Here is a 19141-nt window from a genome sequence, read left to right as displayed (position 1 = left end):
TACAAAATATTTATATTTTAATAACATAGCTTCTTTTTTTCTTTTTTTTTCTTTTTTTTTTTTTTACTTTTTATTCATCAAAGTATCCTAAAAAAAGTATCACATGTTCTGAAAAAAATATTAAGCAGCAGAACTGTTTCCAACTTTGATAATGAATCATCATATTAGAATGATTTCTAAAGGATCATGTGATAATGATCCTAAAATTCAGCTTTGCATCACAGAAATAAATGATCATTTAAAGTATAATACATTTAAAAACAATTATTTTAAGTTGTAATAATATATCACAATATTACTGTTTTTTCTGTATTTTTGATCAAATAAATGCAGACTTGATGAGCAGAAGAAACTTCTTTCAAAAACATTAAAAATAGTAATGTTTCCAAACTTTTGACCTGTACTGTATATATATATATATATATATATATATATATATATATATATATATATATATATATATATATATAGTAACTGATTACATGATCAGATTCCAATTAAGTACTTAATTAGATTTAAAATAAAATGCACAAATTCATGTTATTTCTTATTTACATGAAATGCTGCTTTTTTTGTCAGCTAAACCACTTTCATCTTATACATTTACTTGAAGCACCACTGAACAATAAATACATATTTTAATAATTAAGTATCAGATTTGCAGGTTTTCACGGTTCTCTGATGTTGGTTAATGGTCACATGACATGCATATAAACAAATAAAGTATTTTTATTTTTTTTGTAAGCGTTTTATTTTGGTTGTTGTTATTTCAAAATGATCTATGATTTATTAAAATAATTTATGATTTGTTAACATGCATTAAAATGATTTATTTTCATTTTACATTTTTATGATTTAATTAATTATTATATATATATTTATTTTGTTATTTTGAGAGTTTTGTGACTCCTTTTTCAGCTGCTTTGAGGCTCAAAATTAAATTTTCAAAACACATTTCAAGCCATTTCCTAGATACCTGTTCCCCGAATCCTCGCGAGATTGTGCGAGGTTGTGTTCGCGTGTGACGTCACAGCTGTCACTGTCGGCCCTGTTCGTTCATCCGCTGCCGGTTATTATCTGCTTTCAGACTGCAGTATAGAAACACACACCGCATATATATTATCACATCAGACTCTTTTCCTCCAGCGTGCTGCAATGGCCGACCCGAAGTACGCAAACCTGCCGGGCATCGTAAGTGATTCATTCAATCCGTAAACAACAACAACAACAGTGCGGTACGTTAGCGTTAGCATTAGCATTAGCCGCGGCGGCTAACGGTCTGAGGTGATTCAAAACAAACATTCATATTTATAAACTCATATCTGCAGGCTAATTAAGTGTACTGAGTAAATATAAGATGTTCAAGGTGTTTAAAGTCGTTGAGTGATTTGAGATGCAGAGTTATTTCAGATTCCCGGAGGAGTGTTAGCTCATGTTTGTGACTGGCGCTCGTCAACAAAACACAAAGCTTATAAAAACTGTTTAAATAACGGTTTCCTTGTATTGAGTTGCTTGTATGTTGTGTAAAGGGACTGTTTCACACCTGTATTTCTCAGGCTGGATATGAAGAAATAGATGTTTGTGAAGGGCGTTGGCCAGATGTGAGAGATGTGTAATAATATCAGTGTTTTGATGTCAGGTTATTGCAGTTATATTATATTAATTATATTATATTACTCCTAAATTGATGCGGGGTTTCACTGCTGGCTTTTGTATTCGGTCCCCCTAATCTTTACATATACATCCATAAATATTTATACTCTATTAATGATTTTTTATAAGTCTCTGTTTGTCTATTTTTCTGCTGTTATGTGTATAAAACATAACATAATTATATACTTACACTGCAATTTAAAAGTTTGGGATTTGTTATGTTTTTTTTTTTAAAGAAGTCTCTTTTGTTCATCATGGCTGCATTTATTTGATCAGACTTTTTTCAGGATTCTTTGATGAATAAAAGGTTAAAAAGAACAGCATTTATTTGAAATATAAATTTTTTTTTAAACAATATACACTACCTTTCAAAAGTTTGGGGTCAGTATTTATTTATTTATTTCTTTATTTATTTATTTGGAAGAAATGAATGCTTTTATTCAGCAAGGATGTGTTAAATTGATAAAAAGTGATAACATTTACATTTAATCATTTTATCCAAAGCGACTTACAAATGAGGACAACAGAAGCAATAAAGACTTATATTGTTCTATTTTAAATAAATGCTGTTCTTTTTAACTTTTTATTCATCAAAGAATCCTAAAAAAGTAACACAGGTTACAAAAAAAAAAAATTAAGCAGCAAAACTGTCTCCAACATTGATAATAAATCAGTATATTAGAATGATTTCTGAAGATCATGTGACTCTGAAGACTGGAGTAATGATGCTGAAAATACAGCTGCGCATCACAGAAATAAATTACAGTTTAAAGTATATTAAAATAGAAAACCATTATTTTAAATTGCAATAATATTTCACAATATTACTGTTTTTTTTCTGTATTTTTGGTCAAATTAATGCAGCTATGATGAACAGAAAACACATTAAAAATCTTACTGATCCCAAACTTTTGTGTTTATAATGTGTGTGTATGTATATATGTGTATACAATATTTCTGTGGGTCTTATAAAAGGTCATAAATCAGAGAAGAAAACCTTAAATTCATAAAGTCGTGGCATTAAATATTTAATGTAAAAATGAATATCCCTCTCACTGTTTTTGTTTTCAAATGCAAATATCTAAACATCCTTAAATCAAGATGCGTTTACTTAAGAAACAAATGCAATATCTTGAAAAAGTGACAAAATGAAGTGAGTTTATGCTTAACCCCTTAACTGTCACTGTTTTTTTTGTTGTCCTTTTTCTCTATAAAATCTTTTATTAATCATCATAAATTATATATCATTTGAAAGCTTAGAAGTCCAAGATTCATCCCGTGAAAACCATTTTGAAATCGGACATTGCGTTACTATGGAAATGGTACTTTAAAATCTTATGGCGGTCTCCTCCCCCTTAGTGGGCGGAGTCAAGTGTCATATTACAAAATGCATTACGGTCTTTTAAAATCAAAACTTTTTATAATCTTGGCAACAAGCATATCATTGGAAAGGTCTGAGTCTCAGGATTCCATATTTGGTGGTTATTTTGAGTATTGAAGTACAATTGACAGAGAAATCTAGGGAAAAATTCATTAAACAAAATTCAAAGGAGTTTTGATGGCTCCCGGTGGCTGTTTGTGGTATGACGCCCTAAATAAAATCTCACAGGAACCTCAATTTTTTTTTATATCAACTTTCAAATTTGGAACATAACTTATTTAGACACAAGGCTTTAATTTTATATAAATTTTAGAGTAAAACCTGTTATGTAAAATATTTATAATAAATAAAATATAATAAAATTAATATATTAATATAATTTTATTTACAGTACATTTGCCAAAATCTGCTAATTTTCTTCTTTAAAAAGAGACCAACCTTAGGTCAATACTACAAACCAAACATAAAATAAAACACAACAATTTAAGATAGTACAAGTTAACGCCAATTCCAAAAAAAAAAAAAATGGGGGGTGGCAGTTAAGGGGTTAAAACAAGATTAAATATCTGTCAGAGGAATGAAAACTTTTTTTTCCATTTGAATGAAGTAGATTTTTATGACTCCATTGGCAGATATTAGTTCTTTTTCAATCATAAACTCACTTCATTTCGACCATTTTCTCATTAAACCAGACTTCTTATTTTGCACTGGAGAACAAGACAGAAATGCTGATAAAGCATGTGATGAGAAGTTACAGTTATAAATGTATCTATAGACACTTGAGCTTTCATGTCTGTTGTGTTTTTGTTCTCACATTTGATTGACATCATATTGTTAAAATGATATAATTTCCTCGCAGGCCTCCAACGAGCCTGACGTCTATGAGACGAGTGATCTTCCCGAGGATGATCAGGCACAGTTTGAGTCGGTGAGTGTCCACCCGTGTGTGTGTGTGTGTGTGTGTGTGTGTGTGTGTGTGTGTGTGTGTGAGACTCACATTTAAGCTAATTATACTCTCCCTCCTCATTCACTAACCCACCATCACTGTCTGACCCGCTCCGGATGCTAGTTTGTGCAAGTAAGACGTCCTTGTTTTCTAACGCAGAGACCGCATGGGTTGAAATCTTCCTGCCTTTGGATTGTTTTCTAATCAGGGACGATTAGCATTGGGGTGTTGTTTGATTTATTTGAACTATGAACACTTATATTCCCAGTTTTGACTGTGTGTGTGGCATTGGTTGTATGATTAATCTGTGATGAATAATCTTGATGACCGGTTTGCTCTTTTAATTTGGTTGTAGAATGTGGCTCATGTTCGTAACATGAACAGAATTGTGTTCGTTATTTCTAAATGTAATTTGTAAAGTCGAAGCGGTTTGTAAGTTCTCACACTTACAGCCGGAGAAAGGATGTGGAGTGACGTTTAGCTGTTTAAGTGTGTTTTAAGGAACACATGGTGGTAAATTTAACAGTTTGACAGAAATAATGTGTGTGTTTCACTTCCTTCTAGGGCTGCGCAATTTGTAGAAAAAAAAAAATCCTTTTTTTGCTGTGCTTGTTTTTACAGTTAAATAATTTAACCAATAAAATATCAAGACTGTTGTAATTAACTAAAGCGAATACCATAGAAAACTATTTTGTAGCTTAAAACAAACATTAAATGAAATAAAATCTACATTTTATTTCAGCTAGACGCCAAAGCAACATTTCACATTCTCATTTAGTTTAACTCGATGTACTAAAATAACTAAAATTGAAATAAGATTAAAAAAACATAGACATATTGAAAAAAAAACAATAACTAATAATCACAAAACAAACTTATTGAGTCTTTAACAAAAAATTCAAATGAAAATGGAAAATATTAAAATAAAAATGAATTCAAAATATATAAAAACAATAATAGTATCTAATAATAATAATTATATAAATTATCTAAAAATTAAAATTTATATAAAATATTTTTTAGTGTGATTTATTATTAGTAATATAATTTTTTTTAGTACTACTAAATAAAAATATTAAACAAAATAAGAGATATTACTATTGCAATATTTAACTGTAAAATATATATATATATATATATATATATATATATACTATATATATATATATATATATATATATATAAATAAAATGATAATTTTACTGTGCAACTCTTAAGTTACAATACTAATATAAGCTCTTCTCAATATAAATATGGGAAGGATGCTTGATGTTTATTGTGTTTCTAAACGCAAATTAAAAGAGACCCAAACTCAGAGTATAATTCCACTCTGAGACACTTATGTTTTGTGCATAATTTATTTTTGATAATCGCTTTAAGTCATATGACAGTTCTGGTTTAATAACTGTGAATTGTGCAGCCCTTCTTCGTATGTGTGTAACTCCAGCTGATCTCGAGTCTCTCATCCTTCTCAATCCTGAAGCTCTGAAGTCTGCGTCACGTGCGGTACACTAACATCTGCTCTCTCCTCAGAACCGCACGACTAACGTTTGACTCGAGCTGCACACGCTCCAGGTCACGTGACCCGTGTGCCGTAGACCAGTGCTTTCTTGCAGCCGGAGATCACGTTGACCTGTGAGCGGTTTCGTGTTGATAGCATGATCAGATGTAGCGGTGCACAGGCGTTATTCAGTGTCGGGTGTAGAAACTGTTCTCCTCTCCCTCCAGCTCCTGTTGTGCATGTCATATGATAACTACATTAACATCTCTCTCTCTCTTTCTCTTCCTCGCTCTCTTCTGTTTTTCTCTTTCTCTTCTGCTCTAACTGTCTTTGGGGACCCAAGGAGCTGGTAAGAGTTTCTGATTCCCCTTTAACACCCGGTATCTCCTCTAAACCAATCAGAAGTCTGATCGTGAGCTGTGCATGCGCGTCCGTGAACTCACACGCGTCTGGAGCTATAATGTGATTGGCCGATCTGACAGATCAGGATTTCGCACATTAGGAAGCTAAAGCAATATTCTGGGTTAAAATACAGCATCTGTGACATGATGTCAGTTACCACAGAAAATGATTTCAACTTGGCTTGAAAAAAAAAAAAACAGCACACAAACAAACTTGAGTGCTGACGGAAATACTGTCCGGTGCGAAGATGCTCCATAAATGTCAATCGTAGCACATGAGAGTCAATCAGAATTATTTTCACTGGTACTTAATTTAGGATATTGTTTGAAAATATATGTATATGTATATGTATATTAAATATAAAAGAATATGTCTTAAATTAAATATAAATTAAATTAAATAAATATAATAAATTAAACATAAAATAATACATACTATACAAGATTATATATATATATATATATATATATGTTATATATATATATATATATATGTGTATACACACACAACACACACACACACCACACATAATAACATTTTGGTATAGATTAATATATTTATTATTATTTATTAATCTATTTATAATTATATTAATACTTATATAGTTCTTAATATACTTATAATTAATATATTTATTATGATTATTATTTATTAATATAGTTATACTTATACTAACTAATACTTAAAATACATATTTAGTACTTAATATATTTATTATGATTATTATTAGTTATTAATATATTTATAGTAATGCTTAAGAGTTTGTTAAGAAGACCTTTTGTGTTAAAAAATATACTCTCTCTCTCTGTGTATATATATGTGTGTTGGGTATATATATATATATATATATATATATATATATATATAATATATATATATAAAATATAGTTATGGGGTCAATAATCAAATATATAATTAACAATTATGTATATTATTATATGATTTATTACACATTTGCTTTTAAATAATAAAAACACTTATTATATCAAAAGGGACTATATCATTATATATATATATATATATATATATTGGTATATATTTTTTTTTTTTGTACATTTAGTCATATAGCAGGACTATATAGATATATATACATATATATATATATATATATATAGGTATTATATATATATAATAGTATATTATATAGTCTAGTATCCTCAGTTATGGGCCAATAATCTCAAAACTGCTGCTGTATTATGACTGGTGCAGACTTGTATTAACTGTGATGCTGTAGATCAGGAACGTAACAAAGTAAAATGTTGAAGGTAAATTAGTGTTTGATTTGTAAGTGTGCTCTCTCTCGAAGCTCCAGGATGAAAAGCTCTGTACGTTTAATGTCCAGTAAGTGCTGACAGTCGCGGCCAGTTACAACAGAGCAGTGTCCAGAAGCTGTGTGAGCTCACCGTACGCTCGCGTCCGTCAGACGCTCTTCTGTGTGTGCTTGTGTTTCTCCAGCGTAACGATTACACGGTAGACACGCAGATTCATAGTGTACGGTTTCCACTTATAACAAACCTTTAGTGATGTCTGCTGAACTAGATTTACTTCAAAGAAGGGAATAGAGACTTGGATCCTCCCTAGTAACACACTAAACTCTGCTCATAATAACACGTTCACAGCACACTAATAGTCCAGCATAGATGTTTTCAGTTTGCTGCAGTGTTTTCGACGATGCTCAAGCTTTTTAAACACCTGTGTCCTCAGCTTCAATCTCTTCCTGACACTTATTTTCAGATTGATGTGTGTGTTTGACAGAATAAATGCATGATTGTCTGTGAAATCTCTGAGTGATTAAATAAATCAGCCACGCCCCTTCTGTGGGAGGGGCTTAACTGCCTCTGATTCAGCCAATCAGAGCTTCAGAAGCGTCTCCTTTATAATCAGCAAGGCGTGTAGATCTGTTGGTTTAGCCGCTGCGTGTGTGTGTGTGTGTGATTGGTTTCTGACTCGTCTCGCAGGAGGAGCTGTGCAGTGACAGCGTGGAGCGGATCGTCGTCAATCCCAACGCCGCTTACGACAAGTTCAAAGACAAACACGTCAGCACCAAGGGTTTGGGTGAGGAGAGCCTTTTCTGAGATCTTACCCTCACAGAGTTAATATTATAGATTTGAATCATATTTTAATGATTTTTTTATTATGTATTTTTTGTTTTAATTTGAGCAATTTTGTTGCATTTGTAATTTTCTATTTTTTTTTTTATTTTTTTTATTTATACATTTAGTTATTTTAGTATTTAGTTAAACTAAATGAAAATCATAAATGTTGCTTTGGCAACTATCTGAAATAAAATAAGTTTACCTTTTTTTGTTTATTTCAGAAAAGTTTAATTTATTTCAAGTTTTTTAATGGTTTTGGTTTTACTTTTATTGTTCTATCGTGTGCGCTGTTATGAACGTGTATGTATTGATAAATGTTGAATGCATCCAAGCTGTGTTAATTATGCAGGCTTAATTAATTCTTTAATGTTGCATCTGCTAACGTGAATCATCTGGGCATCTAAATGATCTATAAATACATTACTAGTTTATAATTCAGCCTAAAGTTAATATTAATAATTTGTTAAATGATTAATTGAGCAAAGATTTCAAATCAGTGGTACAGTTTACAGATCTGTGACTCTATGTGATACTATTATAGCTTTAATTAATATTTTGAATGAATTTTTATTTTTATATTTGATTTAAATTTTATTATTTTAAGTTGTTAAAGTTTTGTTTTTGTGTGTTTTTGTCATTTTAAGTAGTCTATTTAGTTTTTATTATTTTTTTATTTGTTTTTTAGTACTTAAAGTTCAGTTAAATTTAATTTAAATTAAAATTTTAATTTAAGTCACAAAAGTGTTTTATGGTTTTAGTTAACTATAATAACCCTGCTGTGTAATTGGGTCTGGTTTTGCTTGTGTCTGACTGTATTGTTGTGTGTGTGTGTGCGTGTTTATGTATGTATGTATGTGTGTGTGTGTGTGTGTGTGTGTGTGTGTGCGTGTTTGTGTTTGTGTGTGTGCGCGCATGTGTGTGTGTGTGCGCGTGTGTTTATGTGTGTGTGTGTGCGTGTTTATGTGTGCGCGTGTTTATGTGTGTGTGTGCGCGTGTGTGTGTGCGTGTGCGCGCGTGTATGTGCGTGCGTGCGTGTGTGTGTGTGCGCGTATGTGCGCGCGTCTGTGTGTGTGCGCGTGTGTGTGTGTTCTTTTTCTCTCTTTTATGTGCGCGCGTTTCCATTGTGTTGTGCTAATTTTGTTGTGTTGTGGCGGGCGCGGTGTTTATGTGTGTGTGTGTGTGTGTGAGTGCGTGTGTGTGTGTGTGCGCGTGTGTTTATGTGTGTGTGTGCGCGTGTGTGTGTGTGCGCGTGTGTGTGTGTGCGTGTTTATGTGTGTGCGTGTTTATGTGTGCGCGTGTTTATGTGTGTGTGTGCGCGTGTGTGTGCGTGTGCGCGCGTGTGTGTGTGTTTGTGTGTGTGCGCGTGTTTATGTGTGTGTGTGTGTGAGTGTGTGTGTGTGTGTGTGTGTGTGTGTGTGTGTGTGCGCGCGCGTGTGTGTGTGTGTGTGTGTGCAGATTTCTCGGACCGCATCAGTAAGAGTCGCAGGGTGGGCTACGAGTCTGGAGAGTTTGAGCTTGTGAGTGATTCACTCGTTCATCATCAGCTTCTTCATGATTCGTTCTGAGTCTCAGCGTTTGTTCTGATTTATTTTCTCTGGTCCTGCAGTTAGCGGAGGGTTGTGGCTTGAAGGAAACTCCTCAGCAGAAATATCAGCGACTGGTTAATGAGATTCACGAGCTCTGCCAGGATGTGGAACAAATTCAGGTCAGAATTATACAATAAATACTTTATTTAATCATCAAGGATGCATTAAATTGATCAAAAGTGTCAGTAAAGACATTTATAATGTTACAAAAGATTTCCATTTTTAAAACAAATTAATGTCATTCTAAACCATCTCCACAAAAATAAAAACCAAAAAAAAAAAATACAACAAACATAAATGTTTCTTGAGCAGCAAATTAAAAACATTGATAATAATCAGAAATGTTTCTTGAGCAGCAAATTACAATGATTTCTGAAGATCATGTGACACCAAAAGACTGGAGTAATGATGCTGAAAATACAGCTGCGCATCACAGAAATAAATTACACTTTAACAGATATTTACATAGAAAACAGCTGTTTGAAATTATAATAATATTTCACAATTTAAAACTATTTTTTGATCAAATAAATGCAGGTTTGATGAGAATAAAAAGTCAAAAACAGTGTTTAGTCTATTATGTTGGTGCATAATAATGAACATTATATATAAATTTTGCTCAAAATAAATTTAATTTGTATTTTTTTTTTATATATTTAAATATCAAAAGGATTTTGTTGGAGTACTGTAAGGTCTACTGAAATTTCAGCTTTGCATCACAGAAATAAATAATATTTAAAAATGTATTAACATTGAAAACAGTTATTTTTGATCAAATAAGTGCAGACATACACAGTCCCAGTCTTAAAGTTTGTCTGTCAGAGACTGGACATGCGTGTAAACTGTAAAAGCATGTTCTGTGTTTGACGTTGCTGTGTGTTTCTGCAGGCCTCGACTAAAGAGAGCAGCTCGGAGGAGCGTCTGACTCCGGTGGCTTTGGCTCAGCAGGCGGCGCAGCTCAAACAGCAGCTGGTTTCAGCTCATCTGGACTCTCTGCTCGGACCCAACGCTCACATCAACCTCACCGACCCTGACGGAGCGCTCGCCAAGTGAGATCCAAATACAGCACACGCTGCATCTGCTCTCTGATGGCTGTGAAGTCCTGTCAGCTCTACTTTAATCCTGCTTTTATCAGATAGTCAACCTCGTCCTGTTTTTGTTTAGTCAAGTTTTAGTAGACTACATGTCTGAGCCTTTTACTCATAATAGTACTGATAATCGTAATGATTGTTGTGATCTGAGACATTTATTTTAAGTAAGCACAAATCAGTAGCATGTGGACTCATACGCACGGTTTATTGGACCTCATCTAGTGTGCTGATTTATTATAGAAATTAATATAAAAGACCTTGATATGCACTCTCTCTGTCTACATTATGGTTGCCAGATAGTGAAAGTTAAGTGAAACACTAGGTAGAAAGGGTATTCTTTTAACAGAGAAGCTCTGATGGGGGATTTGAGCTCTTGATATCTGGCAACCGCAGACTTGTACAGCAGTCTGTGATATTTTATCTTCACTTTATTTATTAAAAATAAAAAGATTTTGGTTCATGAGATTCACGAGCTCTGGCAGGATGTGGAACATATTCAGGTCAGGACTAAACGATTAATATTTTCAATCAGCAAGGACGCAATAAATTGCTGTAAAGTGACAGTAAAGTCATTTTTAATAAACATAAACATGGTTTTTTGACCTCAACTAGTGTGCTGATTTATTATAGGCTATTATAGAAATTAATATCAAAGACTTAGATATGCACTCTCTGTCTACATTACGAAAACTGGTAAAATGAACAAAAAAAAAGTTGCAATAATGTTTCAATAATGTTGCATGTTGATATAGTCACGGTTATCTTATAATGACCTCATCGTCGTCTCGTTTTCGAGTATTTAATCTCGTTCAGGAAATGAAGACTGAAAGCTGTGTGTTCTCTCGCTGCAGGCGGTTGTTGACTCAGCTGGAGGTGGCCCGGGGCGTGAGGAGCGGCGCGGGTGCAGAAGGAAAGACGGCGGCACCCAGAGGACCGGACGGAGTGATTCTCTACGAGCTCCACAGCCGACCGGAGCAAGAGAAGTTCACCGAGTCTGCTAAAGTACGGCCTGTACGAACCACCCGGTGTGATGTCACTTCCTGCAGGGATTAAAGTGTTCTGTCGGTTCATAAAGACTTCATTCTTGAATGATTCAGCCGTTCGAACGAATCAATTGAATGAATGATTCAGTGATAGAATCAGCGACTTGCTGCCACCTGCTGGTGGATTTCAGTTATTTAAATCATTTAATATTTCTGTATTAAAAATGTTAGATTTAAAAATCTCCACATGAATTTAATTACACTCATGCCTTCAAACTGTACCTACAAGCCACTTTTGTGTTCTTCTAAGACAAATAAGTTACCAAGAACACAGAAGTGGCTTGTTGGTACATTTTCAGACGTTTGAAGAGGCTCAGAGGTGGCATGAGTGCAATTAAATTCATTTGGAGATTAATGTTTTAAATATAACATTTTGAATACAGAAATATTAAATTATTTAAATAACTGAAATTATATGCTAAAGATAAAAAAAAACCCCACAACATGTCACAAAAACTCTCATACTATAACACAAAAACACAAAATATACTTTCGAACGAACGGCTGAATCATTCAGGAATGAAGTCTTTGTGAGCTGACGGAACAGTTTAATCCCTGCTTCCTGTGATTGTTTCTGACGCAGGCGTTCTCTGTGACTGTAGGTCGCCGAGCTGGAGAGACGGCTGGCCGAACTGGAGACGGCAGTGGGATCCGGCTCAGAGAAACAGGTTTGCCATGCGCTCGATGCTTTCTCCCAGACTGAGCATGAGAGAATGATTCTGATGATCTGTGTTCATAATAAGTGACTTACATTTTAGTACAGGTTTTATTTTTGTTTAATAAAAATAGTTCCAAAGCGGTGTTTGAGTCACTGATTCAGTGGTCCATTCGTAAAGACTTGAATGAGTCAGTTGTCTGAACGAATCGTTTGAATGAACGACTCAATGACTCGCACTCTTTTTAAGACAGTCTCTTGCTGCCACCTACTGGCGGTTTACTTTTTTATATTTAAAAGAAGAAAAAACACTCATTTAAACAAAAAACTTCATTAATTGCGCATTAAAAAAAAAAAAAAAGCTGGAGCTTCTGGTGTCAGATCTTGAGTGATTTTGATCAAGTAAAGGTCAGAATAACTGCAGTAATATCTCCAGATGAACTCTTACTGGACTGAAGCAGCTCAGCTTTACTTGATTCTCCATCAATCATGATGATCAAATCTGATCATCAGGATCTTTTGAGGAGCGTTTGTTTCCAGAAGCTTTACTTTCACTGTTCCTCAGCGGAGGAATGATCTTCACAAGCCTCCAGAACATCTCACATCTTCTGAGGAGCCTTTATTTCTTCATCTCTCAATCACTGCATTATATGCTTGGATCATTTACATCTCATCTCACTGCTGAGCGAGACTGATATTCTGTCACTGATCTCTGTGTGTGTGTGTGTGTGTGTGTGTGTGTGTCGCAGGGTCCGCTCAGCGCCGGGGTTCAGGGAGGCAGTCTGATGGTAAACACACACTCTATCATCTCTATAACAGCACCATTAGTATCACAGAGACATGCATTTATGAAATAAAAAGGCCTTTAACATTTTTGACATGCGCTCAGCATCGCAGATCTGTTAAATAGATATACTTCTGGACGGCTTGCTGTGAAGTGAATGAGTTTGGTTGTGTGATAGAAGGTCACTTCCTGTCTGCAGGACACTATAGAGCTGCTGCAGGCGAGGGTCAGTGCGCTGGACGCTGCCACGCTGGACCAGGTGGAGGCCAGACTGCAGGTAAAGCCACGAGTCATCACTTCATCACCTCCCTGCTTCTGTGAAAATGTGCCTTTATGAAGTTTTCAGCCCACAAAAATGCAGATGACACGTCATAGTGATGTAGTTGTTTTTTAAAATGTTTTGCTTAATTTTGTGCATGATGTTTATAATATTAATGATAATAATTATTATTAATATTGTACATATATTTTTGTAATTATCTGATGTTCTGAAGCATCAAGGATTTAATATTAATATTAATTCCCCATTATAATAATATTGTAATAATAATAATAATACTTTTATAATAATAATAATAATTAATAATTATTATTATTTTCGCAAAAGTATCTGATCTTCTGAGTTATGTCGCAGCAAAAGCTTTTTATTATAATTATTATATAATTTGTTTAATAAATTAATTTAAATTACTAAATTTATTTGAATTGATTTAAATTATTAATCCCTCAAATAACAATAATAATAATATTAATAATTTGATTATTATTTTTATTATTATTATTCCTCCTCTAATAATTAATAATAATACTTTTATTAATATTATTATTATTATATAATTATTTAATAATTATACATATTATTATTATTATTATAATTATTATATAATTGTTTAATAAATACATTTTAATTAAATTAATTTTAATTATTAATCCGTCAAATAACAATAATAATAATAATTTGATTATTATTAATCCCCCTCTAATAATAAAAATAATTAATAATAATAACACTTTATTATTATAATTATATAATTGTTTAATAATTACATTTTGCAAAAGTATCTGATCTTCTGACTTATGTTGCAGCAAAAGATTATTATTATTATTATTATTATTATATTGTTTAATAAATACATTTTAATTACTAAATTTATTTTAATTAATTTCAATTATTAATCCCTCAAATAACAATAACAACAATAATAATTTTATTATTATTATTATTATTTATCCCCCTCTAATAATAATGAGTACTTTTATTTATTATTATTATTATTATTATTATTATTATTATTATTATTATTATTATTATAATATAATTGTTTAATAATAATTATTATTTTTTGCAAAAGTATCTGATCTTCTGAGTTATGTTGCAGCAATTTAAAAAAATTTTTTTATTATTATATAATTGTTTAATAAATGTATTTTCATTTAAATAATCAATCCGTCAAATAACAACAATAATAATAATTTGATGATTATTATCATTAATTCCCCTCTAATAATAATAGTAATAATGTTATTGAGTCAGTGCTGTGCTTCTGGTTTCCTGCAGAGTGTTTTGGGGAAGATGAATGAAATCGCCAAACACAAGGCAGCCGTCGAGGACGCGGAGACCCAGAACAAGGTGCGTCCCGCAGGACTGTAGCAGAGCTCCGGCGCTCGCTGACCGTCTCTGACCGCTCTGCTGTGTGTGCAGGTGTCTCAGCTGTATGACGTGGTGCAGAAGTGGGATGCGATGGCCACGTGCCTCCCGCAGCTGCTGCAGAGACTGCTGGCCGTCAGAGAGCTGCACGAGCAGGGTCTGCTCACCTTCATTCTGCTCTCTCGCATTTCACTCTAACGTTTGCTTTGGGACTCAAACACCTCTTTAACTGACCTGAAAATTAACAGATGCAAAAAATAATAATTATAGATCTAAAATGAGGCTTCACGTGCTTTCTGCAAAAAAAAAAAAAATAATAATAATAAATAATAGTAATAATAATATTCTAATCCAAAATGCTACTACTACTAATTATTATTATTATTTATTTCAAAAATTATATTTATTGTTATGTTAAAAATGCTTTAATATTAACAATATAAATAAATTACTATTGATTCTCAAAATAATATTAGTTATATTATTATTTGTAGTAATATAATAATACTATTTTGTTATAAATTAGAATAATAACATTATTATCTTAATTATCTTATATATATATATATATTATATATATATAATATTATATTATACATTATATATTAAAATATTTTCATTTAATATTATTATACTAAATTATTTTATCTTCTCCCCAGAACTTTTTTTTTTATTATAATGATGGTTATTACATGATTGTTTAATTATCATTATTATTGATTCCAAAAAAAAGTATCATTATTGTTGTTGTTATTATAGTCATATTAATATTATTATTAGTAGTAGTATTAATATAATCCTAAAAATAATAAGTCTTAATAATATATTATTAGTAGTAGTAATATTAATATAATAATATTATAATAAATTTAAATAATTACAAGTATTCTTAAATATATATATTTATTGATTTTTAGATATATTTTATATTTTGATAAATTTATTATAAATATTATTTTTATCTCCAAAACAAAAATAATAAATGATTATTTTGGTGGTTTTTGTATTGGGGTGAAACTGGACCTGGACTTTTCTTCACAGTTTTGAGATTCACTTAAAATAATTTATATAGAAATATCCAAATATAGGAAGTGTTTATGTGATTATTGTTGTGTGTGTGTGTGTGTGTAGAGGAGTGCATTATTGTTGTGTGTGTCTGATTCTTGCGGTCTGTTGTCATGCAGCGATGCAGTTCGGGCAGCTGCTGACCCATCTGGACACGACGCAGCAGATGATCAACAACTCTCTGAAGGACAACAGCAGTCTGCTCTCGCAGGTCTGTCCTCCGTCTCACCGAAACAGCACTCGCATTAACACACACCGCATTAAACCTGCTGCTCTTCACTCGCAGGTCCAGCAGACCATGAAGGAGAACCTGCTGGCTGTGGAGGAGAACTTCTCCGCGCTGGACCAGAGGATGAAGAAACTCTCCAAATAGAGGAGGAGAGAGAGAGAAGGAAGAGGGAGTCCATTCCAGTCCAGCTCTGATTCTCATGCCGCCCTTTTGTTTTTCTGCAGAGACCGAACGTTCCCACACTACAGACGCTCCTAATGCTTCAGCGTTCAGATGCTGTCCCTCAAACACGAAGTCTGAGTTCTGTAGCAGCGATAAAACCTTCCATCGTGATCCACACGGACTTTGTTTTGAAGGAGAGGAGACGCTGTGTGTGTAAACACAGGCTTATCTCGACTTTAACTCGCTCTGAGCGATCGCTTGTAACTGTTATTGTATTATTAATGTGTGACGCACTCCACAAATTATTGTAATTTTCCAATATAGAATTTCAGATGCATCTCTGGGTAATAAAATGCTTCCAGAAATCGGTTTCATGTTGTTGTTGTTTTTTTTTCACAACATTCCACACATTTTTCCCAGGGTTCCCTCACGAATACATTTCAGTGGGTTTTTCAGTCATTATGATTGTTGGATAATGATTATTAAATTGAGATTTTTACTTTTTTTATTTTTTAATATTTTGAGGATGTTTTGTGGATTTGTATTTTTAAATTTTTAAAATAAAATTGTAGATTTGACATTTTTGTGGCTTTGTAGATGTTTTATATTTTTGTAGATTGTTTTTTTGTAAATTGTAAATTTGTTTTTAAATTTTTGTAGATTTTTTTATAGATTTTTTTTTTGTGGTTTTATATTTTTTTTTACATATTTGTAGAATTATTTTAAATAGATTTTATATTTTTATGGCTTTGTATATTTTTGTAGATTTTTTTTTTTCTAAATTGAATATTTTTGTAAACTTGTTTTTAATTTTTTTCATTTTTTAATTGATTTTTGTGGCTTTGTAGATGTTTTATATTTTTGTAGATTTTTTTGTAAATGTGTATTTACATTTTTGTAGATTTTTTAATAAATTTTATATTTTTTGTGGCTTTATGTTTTCTACATATTTGTAGAATTTTTTAGTAAACTTTAAATTTTTGTATTTTTTTAACATAGTTTTCATATTTTTTTTGGCTTTGTAGATTTTTTTTTTTTACATTTTTTGTAAATGTTTTTATATTTTTGTAGATTTTTTTTGTAAATGTTTTAAATTTTTTGTAGAATTTTTCTTATATAAAGCCATAAAAATATAAAATATTTATTTTCTATATATTTATTGTAGATTTTTTTTTTATAGATTTATATTTTTATGACTTCGTATATTTTTAAATATTTGTAGCTTTTTTTAAATAATTTCAGCGGGTCTTGCTAGTGATTTATTTTTTTTTATCTCAAGTATCAATTTTATAGTTTAATGTGAAATATGAATATAGAAATGGAAATCTATTTGTTTGATGCTCATCTTCACACTTGAATCCTTACATTCAGAAGTAATATGCGTTGCCTTAATGCAGTATATATTATTGTCATACGGACATTATTTTGTTGGCATGATGTTTCATCAGCTTTGTTTAGTTCTTAATTTTTTTCTACAATTTTTAAGCAGCTTAAGTTTGGTTTTCTTGCCAGTCAGATGTTAAAGGTGAATATATATACATAAAATTCCCTTTTCAAAACCCATAGGACTTTTCTGAAACTCTTTCCAACAGAGAAATATATTAGTAAAACTTTGTTAATAGTTGACTATATTAACATGAACTATGAACAATACTTCTAAAGCTTTTAGCAATCGTAGTTGATGCTAAACGTTAATTTTAATATTTCTAAAAAAAAAAATGTAAGTTGTATTTCTTACATTGATTTACTGATAAACGAATAGGAATAAACAACTGCATTTTTTAGTTAAGGTTAAGAATGATTAAAAAAATTATAAATAAAAAGTGACAGTTTTCTAAAGTGTTAGTGAAATATTTTAAATGTTACTGAAAAATGTTACTTTTGTCCATACAATTACAGTCAATGCTTTTTTTTATCTTATAAAAATGTTTCATCTTCCGAAGCAGAACATCGTACAGGTTTGGAGTAAATGATGGAATTTAACTCTACATGAAGTATATTTCCATTATATTTATAGTTCAACAGGACCTAAAGACACTGCTGTGAAACACTGTGTAAAAATCACTAAAAGAATCAGAAGAGAACTTACATCATTTAAAATGGTTTAATTTGTTAAATTAAAAAAAAAAAAAAAAAAATCAACTCCCAATAAAAAAGAAAATGCTACTCGTTCACAATTCTCAAAGTATTTTCTTTACAAATCAAACATGAATATGAGAAAGGAAAGGTTTCTCTGCAGGAGAAATATTTTACAAATTGATCATTTTTTCCTAAAAAAGGTGTACAAAATAAAATACTAAAACTGTACATATATACATAAATTCAATAGTAAAATTGCATAATCAGCCTCGTTATTAAATCATTATTTTAAATATTCAGTATATTCTTGTGCCTGTGTTGATGAGCTCTGTGCAGATCCACGACTAAAGGCCCTAAAACCTACAGATACACTCCTGTAACACACACACACACACACACACACACACACACACACACACGTATACACACAGAAAATATATATATATATACGGCCCTGCAAAGACAAAACATGGAGTGATGAGAGAGATTTGGTCATTGGTCTGATGCGTTTGGAGGAGTGTGAACTACTGAACGAGTCTGGGGCTGAAAAAGGTTCATGAGGTGCATTATGGGTTATTAAATGATATAACATGAGTCGGGACAGATTCAGCGTCCAAGGGATTTTTGGACACATAAACGAGCATCTGAAGACTGACGGGAGTGAATCTTAAAGTAACAGTTCAATCAAAAAATGTATGATTCCATCCTTTGCAGTGAATGGGTGCCGTCAGAATGAGAGTCCAAACAGCTGATAAAAACATCACAATAATCCACAAGTAATCCACAGCACTCCAGTCCATCAGTTAACATCTGGAGAACA

The 19141-nt window shown here is 31.9% G+C and overlaps 1 protein-coding gene across 3 annotated transcripts; it reads left to right on the top strand.

The window, feature by feature from the left end:
• The first annotated feature begins 1005 nt into the window (after positions 1-1005).
• On the top strand, positions 1006-16611 carry LOC109072621 (dynactin subunit 2). Of its 3 annotated transcripts, none has more exons than XM_042759052.1 (15): positions 1009-1191; positions 3894-3962; positions 5825-5830; positions 7842-7938; positions 9435-9496; positions 9586-9684; positions 10454-10614; positions 11508-11658; positions 12302-12367; positions 13104-13142; positions 13338-13415; positions 14697-14768; positions 14841-14943; positions 15971-16062; positions 16138-16611. In XM_042759052.1, exons 1-15 carry the CDS (start codon positions 1156-1158, stop codon positions 16222-16224), a joined length of 1218 nt encoding a protein of 405 aa, XP_042614986.1. In that variant the 5' UTR covers positions 1009-1155; the 3' UTR covers positions 16225-16611. The 3 variants fall into 3 exon arrangements, with proteins under 3 accessions (XP_042614988.1, XP_042614986.1, XP_042614987.1); XM_042759053.1 differs by having other exon boundaries at positions 9586-9688; positions 10458-10614; XM_042759054.1 differs by lacking the exon at positions 5825-5830 and having other exon boundaries at positions 1006-1191.
• Positions 16612-19141: the final 2530 nt, after the last annotated feature.

The sequence above is a fragment of the Cyprinus carpio genome, chromosome A6 (genome assembly GCF_018340385.1).
Source record: "Cyprinus carpio isolate SPL01 chromosome A6, ASM1834038v1, whole genome shotgun sequence".
Lineage (NCBI taxonomy): Eukaryota > Metazoa > Chordata > Actinopteri > Cypriniformes > Cyprinidae > Cyprinus > Cyprinus carpio.
Note: the sequence above shows the minus strand (reverse complement) of the source record. Positions and strands in the feature narration are given on the sequence as shown.

Coding starts and splice junctions, on each gene's coding strand:
- LOC109072621 (XM_042759052.1), top strand. CDS start 1,156: ATGGCCGACCCGAAGTACGCAAACCTGCCGGGCATC. Junction 14,944..15,970: donor CAGAGAGCTGCACGAGCAGG/GTCTGCTCACCT, acceptor GTTGTCATGCAG/CGATGCAGTTCGGGCAGCTG. Junction 16,063..16,137: donor ACAGCAGTCTGCTCTCGCAG/GTCTGTCCTCCG, acceptor CTTCACTCGCAG/GTCCAGCAGACCATGAAGGA.